This window comes from Hipposideros armiger, unplaced genomic scaffold (genome assembly GCF_001890085.2).
Source record: "Hipposideros armiger isolate ML-2016 unplaced genomic scaffold, ASM189008v1 scaffold_358, whole genome shotgun sequence".
Taxonomy (NCBI): Eukaryota; Metazoa; Chordata; class Mammalia; order Chiroptera; family Hipposideridae; genus Hipposideros; species Hipposideros armiger.
Genome location: NW_017731708.1, coordinates 863232 through 871675, shown reverse-complemented (window position 1 = coordinate 871675; position 8444 = coordinate 863232). Strand labels below are relative to the sequence as shown.

Genomic DNA, 8444 nt, shown 5'->3' with positions numbered 1-8444 from the left:
CAGTGCTGGTATGGTGCAGTACTTAGGTTACTGTAATGTGTTCAATAAATCCCTGATTAACAAGGGCACATTGCCAGTATAATTCTTCGTATTTCTGAGAATAAGAATAGGCAATCTGAGAAAAATGTATGAGAGGTTTAAAATATCAAAGCTATCTTTGGCCTATGGCAAGAACTTACATCCCTCAAGAAAATGGTTTCCAAATGACACATTTATTGCATTAGCAATATTAACTGGAGAACTTATAGGAAAGATCCCAGGTTCTACCCCCAGAGACTGCTTTAGAAGATGGAGGAGGGGAAGACTTGGACTCTGTTTAATATGCTCCTTAGGTGATCCAAGCAACTAAGGTTGGAAGTGATTGTCTTTGGGTTTTTACTCCCTTACTTCAAAATTATACAGTAATTGGTGTTCATAAATGAATATTCTGCTAAAGCACCTAATACCCTGTCCTAGTCTATTCAGACATGACACCAGCAATTCTATGTTTGCCCTAGGTAAGGAGAATTCGATCCAAATTCGTTTCATTCCAAGACACAGTTCCAGCAGTGCTCTCTCCTGCATCCATTTTCCTACTAGTTTATTCCCATAAACATGAGACATGCTATTAAAAATCTTTTGTCCTTTAATCTCTCTCCCTCTATTCAATAACCTTTTTTCTGCTCTATAACCTTTAGAGCAAACTCAAGAATTTTCTAAACTTCCAATCCCTCCCACATACTTGACACTTTTTAATTAGGAAATCATTAAAACAGAAAAGTTGAAAGAACAGTCCAATGATCCACTTAGTTACTATACCACATTTGCCATATATATATATATATATACATATATATATATATATATATGTATGTATGTATGTATGTTTAACTGTTGCAGAGAACATACAAGCTGCAGCTCCTAAAATGGGTTCTTCTACATATCTTCGGTACCATTATCCTACTTGGTACTTCCCTAAGTTAACATCCAGTCCATATTCAGATTTCCCCATTTGTCCCCAAAATATCTTGGAGCAGACATGAGGACTATTTAATCAACTGCAAATAATTTATACTCCTGGATAAAAGAATATTACATTTACACACTATGTTCAAGAACAATTTATTAATGATACGAAAATTACAGTGATAATGTGAGAGAGGTTTTAGCTACAACGTTAAGCACGTTATTTGTTGGATTCTAAAGTACTCCAAAGGTGTTCTGATATATTCCTGTTTGGGGTTAGCAGTCTACTTTCTGGTTAAACACACTAGGATTACAAATTTCTTTTTCTCGCCAAAAGTCTTCCTCTAGTGATATGTAAGTACGACTGGCCTCGTACGCTAAGTGTGATCCTTCTGGCTTCATTTGCTTTCTAGCAGCCTCCCCATGTTAGCCTTGCCACGTGATCAGTCTTCTTTTTGGTAGGTTTTATAAATCCTAAAAGTTCTAGTTCAGAAACAGCTCTAATAAACCGAGCACTGGAGGCTATAGCTAAGGAAATTGGCCATGCTGTATTTTGACAAAAAGAGGTTAAAATCTCAGTGTTAAAACATTACTTGGTAACTTGAAGTATAAATAAAATACATTCTAAATTAAACTATACCCCTTACTGGGAAACATTAAATGTAATCAGAATCCACTGTCAATAAGACACAAATAGAAAAGTGCTTAATGCTTACCTAATTCTAATTTTTCATAGTATGAAAATTGTCCCTCCACTTCTAAAATTACATAAGTAACCTTATAGAAATAGAGAACTCAATGACAGTTTTGTGTTTTTGATGAATTATGGAATATGTCCTTGATACAAGTTTTAGACCAAATATTTTAGATTAACTTTGGAATAAATACTTAGAAATGAGCTATTCTGGGATGGTATGGTTAATATTAACAAGTAATAAAGTTGGTTGGCACATGCTTTATAAATCTAATGTAGATCTGGAGAAATCAAACATTATGTATTGGACATTGCAGAAATGGTTTTTAAAGGATACTGGATAATTTCATTTCTTTCTTCTGAGGTTATAGAATTTGCATCCATTTTTTCAGCAGCTGTCACAACTGTTGCAAAAGCCTTTTGAGAAACAAGACAAAAGAAAATAAAAATCTCTACCAGTTGCCAGACAGCTTTAATTGCACTTGATGGCTCTGTATGAACCTATGTCAAGCACTGCTGCTGCTTGATGGGCACATTTTTTTAAATTATACCAAATTTCACATTCTCAAAACTATATTGACGATCACTTTAAATCAAGTACACATTAAATGCTAACAGGATATTTCCTGAATAATCTTATTTTCAGTGAACTAAGAAATGTGCTGAGAAAACAAAACTGGTCAGAGTTAAACAGCAAAGGATGCCCTGTATCCTATACTCCTCAACCTCCATTACCCTAGGAAAATGCCTATTTTTCTTGGAAGCAGCCAATTATGAATATTTTTAAATGATGGCAAAACATCTGTCAAAAGGGCCTTCAACAGAGTTAACATTCTAATATTCTGAGGAGGGAAAGAATACTTATAATAACAGTTGTCCACTGCCTTGCCAAGTATTCCTTGTACTTCCTGATTGCCAAATTCCAATTTTTTTTTCGTTTACGCAATAAGGGAAATGCTACTTACTACACTGTTTTGTAGAATAACAGAACTGACTTCCCTGTTTAGCTTTTGCTTACTGTTAACTGGGGTTTGATCCCATACTTATTCTGACCCGCATGAACACAGCACTGGCTTGGTTGAGGCGTGTGAGGTTAGAGTACAGGGGATTGGGGGTGGGACTGGTGCAGGGAGCTGCTTTTCTGGAGGAACTTGAGGTATGAGGTGATGGATGCTTTCCAAACAAAAGACAGGACATTAAATAAACATGAGTTCCAAAGTACCAAAAGAATAAAGATATCGCAGGAAAGTTCTCATGGATGGTAAACATACACAGCTTGCTCTTTTCCCCCTGACCTACCTCTGACCAGTCCACAAGGTTGATGAGCCTGCTGCACTCTAGGTGCAGCTTATATGCTATGCAGATGTCCGGGGCGACATTTGGAATGCAGCCTTCTTCACTTTTCAGTGCTTCATTCTAAGAGGAACAGTAAACTAAGATGACTATCTTTGAGAAAAATGATGAGGAACAAAATCAGACATTAATAAACCCCCTAACCTAAACTTAGTAAGCCAGTAACTGGAGTCTTTGGTTTTCTTTATTTAGTGAATTGCATTTACTCGCCAATAGTTAGCTCATGCTTGTTTAGGGTTAGGTCTTGGTCATCATCCCCCTAGCTCCTATTCACTAGAAGAAAACTCCCAGGATCAGAAGACAAGCATATTAATTTTAATCACAAATTATTTTCTTTTTTGATTTTAATCATACATTAGTTTCTGAGATCCTAATGCATTTCTGGTTTCCATAAAAAGTTTATGGAATTCTTTGGATTTTCAATAAAATGCCACTTCCAACACTTGAAATTATCTGAATTCTAGCAATTATAAATACCAACACACCACTATCAAGGCTATAAGTTATCTCTCAAAGAAAGACTTGTCAACACTGCAGATTCTAACCCCCACAAAAACCATCAGTGTTTTTCAACTTATATGAAATCCATGGTTCTTGAGAAACAGAATCTCTCTCAAACATACACAGAGATTATAATATATACTCCCAAAGACTACTGAAATCACACCAGTTCTTTCCTGTGACCTACCACTAACCAAAAATATTTTGAAAGGTTTAATGTGTTTTATATAATAAAAATGATTTTATTTTTAAATCATTAATGGGGTAGCTCCCCGCTACCACCATCATTGAAAACCACTGATTTATATCTTCCTCCTCAGCATTCTCTTGTAATGTTTAGCATGTCTGTGCCATTTTATAATGGGAAACCAGTACGCTGGTTTTATGGTGTCCTTTGTGGCAAGATTTCTAGATGCTTAATTGAGTTGGTAACTTTAACACACTGTTTGCGGGAAACGAGTAAACTCGTCATAGCGCTTTTTATTAAGTTTTATAAAGAAGACAAAAAACATAGTATAATGGAGGAGCAAATCATTAGCTGTAATTAGCATTTTTGGTAAAGAGTAGCATCCTTCGAAAACAAAACAATTAGTAATATTCATCCATACTGCAAAATAACATACACACAAGCAAGTTAGTGATTGTACTGATTTGGCAGGAAAATGCCCACTTACAAAGTGTTAACTAGCAAATGTGTCTAGATTTTTGGAGTTTTATTCCTGGCACATTGCTAGCCATCCTCTCCACATAGCTCTGGAGATACTCTCAGAGTAGATCTATCTTTGGTTTAAAATCCATTGGGGGCAGCCGAATGGCTCAGTTGGTTAAGAGCACGAGCGCTGGGCAACAGGGTTGCTGGTTCAATTCCCTCATGGGCCAGTGAGCTGTGCCCGAGCTGAGCTGCTGCTGAGCTGCCAACAGGTGGCAGGATGGCTCAGCTGCTGAGAGACACGGTTCTAACAACAAGGTTTCTGGTCTGACTCTGCATGGGATGGGGGGCTACACCCACCCGCAACTAAGATTGAACACGGCACCTTGAGCCGCATGGCCAAGAGCTGGTGAAGGGCAGCCGGATGGCAACTGGACTTGGAGCTGAGCTAGCTGTGCCCTCCAAAACTAAGACTGAAGGACAACTTGGCTGTTCCCCTTCCCCAATTCCCCAATAAAATCTTAAAAGTAAATAAATAAATAATAAATAAATATGCAAGATAAAACCCCAAAGTGTTTCTTTTTTCCATCAGAAACAACTATTGGAACTGTTAAGTAATTTCCTTAGGCCATATACTTTGACCCATTATTTGCTGTTATGGTACAAAACATTTCCTTTATTTTCAGAAGAGTAGTAGCATTATGTTTGAGTTTTGGTGCCTATGATCTGGCTTTATCACATGAAGGGGAAGACATTTACACACGATCCAAAGTTGGCTGCATTAGTTGACTACTAATCAGTATTTTCACAGGCTTAGAAAACGCCCTCTAAAGTCTAAAGGATTTTTAAAAGTATCTGAAAGAGGTGCAATCCTGAGCTGCCAACTAAGTCCCTGCTCATTAGAACTACCAATTTACAATATTTTTGTGCTAAATATTTTTGTGGAGTCTGAAGTAAAATGCCAGAGAAAATAACATGCTTCCTACCTTGAGATAATAGTAAGGGTTGTTCAGCGCGGTGTGGAGGGCCATGCGGGGTGCAGCATTGAGGCGCTCCCGAAGGGCATGGGCAGCGCTGCAGTACACAGCCTCGTGCAGAGGCTGCGTCTCGGGGGTGAGGAGGTGTTCTCTGAAACAGCCAAGTCAGGGAGCAGCTTTTAGATAAGCGTGGGTGTAATTTCAATATAACATTTTTGGCAGTCCTCTGTGGAAGACTGTGCAATTTAAAGAGCAAATTCAACCACCACCAAAAACAAATGAAACAAAACCCAAATATCAAATCCAGTGCAGGTTCACTGAGAATTGTACCTCCTCCATATATTTTCAGTAACTTCCAGACTCTGGAGTACAAGACACTGTATTTCAGTTCTAATTTAAACTGTTAGGAACAAATGCACATAAATTACATTTTTGCTCAAAATCTTCAAGGTAGAATTTCTTAAAAGTATTCATGAATACTTTCTAAAAGTAAATTGTTTAGAAAACTGAGATATCCACATGCCTTACCATAGCAAACATTCACTCTTGGCAGTGTTAAATATAAACCTCAGGTCTGGAATTAAGAGTTTAGAAACTTCTTTTTGGATCACAGAAAATGGTTTAATCTCTCTCATAGAAATAATACCTGGAAAGTTTTTTATATGTTAGAATTACCTTTTACATTGGAAGGCAAAAAAGGCTAAATTTTAGCTTCAGAAGATTGAAAAAAAAAAACTAGTTCATTAAAATTTCAATTATTAAAACTGTAATTTGGCACTCTTCTCTCTTATATATGAGCTACATGACAAACCAATTTTAATGAAATCTGAACTTAAAAAATAAAACATTAAAAAGTTCACTGAATGTATTATATAATGAGCCCATCAGCTAGTTTCTGCCATGACAGTGACATCGCTCTTTGGTGGCCTGGAGGGTAGCAAATTGGAAGGGAAAAGCTTTGGCACACACAACCCAAAGATGGAGTAATAAGTCACTAATGTGATTAAAGTAGTTAACTCACATGCCTTCATAAAGATTCCTGGGGCTTATAGTCCAGTCCTCAGCTTAAAGTATTTTGGCCACATGACAGATTTGTGTCAGCTGCTTTTCCCACCAGTGCAGTCAGAGCAAAGCATTTACCTCAGCCAAGCCCCCAGGTAAGTTACCCACTTCTTCCTGGTGTCCTTGCTTTCTCCTTTCCTTCTGGAGAGGGTACCACTGCCTAGAAAATCCCTTTACACCTGCTCCCCCCATGTGGTGGGTGGCTTTGAGGAAGAGAAAAGGTGAAGAGACTACCAGTCACGTAGGTCACGCCTCCCCGTCTCAGGGGCTCTTGGCCCCCCTGCTCGTTCCAACTCTACAGGCTACTCCTCCACAGTCAATCCTAGCACATGCATTTGCAAAGAGTCTACGGTTTTGACTTGGCCCAAAGGACCAGCATTCTATACCTCAAGTACTGCTAACATCTTACTCAAGATTAAGTGAATTTATATAATTTTTTTTTTTAAGCTGAGCCATCCTGCCACCTGTTGGCAGCTCAGCGGCTGCTCAGCTCAGGCCGGGAATCGAACCGCTGTTGCTCAGAGCTTAAACTCTTAAGCGAGCTCTTAACCAACTGAGCCACTCGGCCAGCCCTTCAAGATTAAGTGAATTTAGCTGTAGCCTCAGGAATGGCTTCTGTGACGCTGACTGCCTCCCTGGCTGGCTGGCTACCCATTTGTAATTTCTGACCATAAATTCTTCCTATACCAACCTCAGGCTGTTTCTCCCCAATAATGAAAGACCCTGTTGAAGTCCCTGCTATGTAATAAGGACTGGAAATCTCACAAGGCAACCAGGTAGTCAATTTCAGAAAAAACCACTGTCTCACATTTGTACTTCTCTCCCTTTTTAAATTTAACATCTTTAATTTTTAGAAATTCAGTTAATTCCCAAGGCAAAAGGCCTTTTTGGATATCCTCAAAGAACCTCCACCAGAGGCAAAATATTTGCCTGTATTTTGTTTCCACTGGGCTACATTAGTTTAACAGTGACAAAATATCATACAGAATTTTTGTCCAACTACAAACTTGGAGATTGACAAAGAAATATACTTCTGTAACTTATTTGCTGTGAGAAGAAACAAGCAATGTGTCTGGCACTAGAGCATGGCCCGATGCTCATTTTGGATTCAGATCAGAGTTCACAAGCAAAAGAGAGGTGGTTTTTAAGGGAACTGGTAGAACCACTTAGTATACCAACAAGGGCTACAAAGTTGAAGCTTGTATTTTTGTGAAAACGGTAACTTAGAAAGCGGCAACTTAGTCTCAGCTCTTAGTAGTTTCAGCAAAAGCAGCTCAAGGTATTCGGGGGAACCCTGCCTCCCCGCCCGCGTCTACTGCTTATATTTATCTTGAAAGGACATCTTTTCTCCAGAGCTCCAAGCTATGTTCAAACATCTGTGATACAGTCCCAGGGGACAGTGTGGAGAAATGGGAGGGCCTTCTGACAGATGTCAGCGTACAGGGACTTTCCACAAGTCACAGCCTCTGTGGGCTTTGCTGCCACGTGATTCCTCAGGTCCCTTTTAGCTCTAATAGGCTACAAATCCTAATCTCTTCCCTCCTGGGACAGTCAATCTTGGTAAAGGCAGTAAATCTTATTATGGAAAATTTTGTGATTTCACAACAACACATTTTAATCATGATCAGCTTTATTTCAGTAGCTACTAACAAAGCTACAAAGTCAGACATATTAGGTCAAAGATCACAAAAGGGGAATGGTTGTTTGGTCCCAGAGCCTACAATTTGGGATTTTGGGAACTCCGAAAGGAACCTGACATTTGGCCTAGAAATTATGCTAAATTACATTGCAAAATCATCATTTTTAGCAACTACCATGGTCACAACTTGGTAAAAGGGAAGAGGCAGGAACTGAGGGCTAGAAACTCTAAAAACACTAAAGCCAGTGGGGCAAGGTTAACTGAATTCTAAGGTCATTTCTGGCTAGCAGGTCAGCTCAATATTGCACTGCCTCACTTTTATATGACACATTTCTCTCACTTTAACCTACCTTTGTCATACTTGGTTGATCATTTGGACCTCTTTCATGACATTAGTCATTTCTCCCTAATGACGAGGAACAATAACTCTGCCCTCACACTGTCTTAGAAAATGGAACTTTTCACTTTGAAGAAGGTCAGGTAATTTATCAGAAAACCACTCTTTCTTTGTCTTCAATAACTGAGCTGCTATTTTTTTAGTATTTGATTCTATTCTGTGCCTAGCCTGCTGCTGAGCTTGAACTGCCATTAAAAAACAATAAGCAAAGATAAATAAGTTTTTCC

The 8444-nt window shown here is 38.6% G+C and overlaps 1 protein-coding gene across 3 annotated transcripts in view; it reads right to left on the bottom strand.

Annotated features, from left to right (window-relative positions):
* Window positions 1-1047: 1047 nt before the first annotated feature.
* The window catches only part of ORC3 (origin recognition complex subunit 3), a 53764-nt gene continuing 46367 nt past the window's right edge, over window positions 1048-8444 (bottom strand). The window contains exons 17-20 of one of the 3 annotated variants that reach the window (XM_019661704.1): window positions 5129-5270; window positions 2939-3055; window positions 1977-2056; window positions 1048-1460 (exon numbers count right to left, since the gene is read on the bottom strand). In XM_019661704.1, the coding sequence (XP_019517249.1) occupies window positions 1355-1460; window positions 1977-2056; window positions 2939-3055; window positions 5129-5270 (445 nt within the window). In that variant the 3' untranslated portion in view covers window positions 1048-1354. Of the gene's footprint in view, window positions 1468-1976; window positions 2057-2938; window positions 3056-5128; window positions 5271-8444 lie in introns of all 3 variants that reach the window. The other 2 variants (XM_019661705.1, XM_019661707.1) reach the window with 2 other exon arrangements.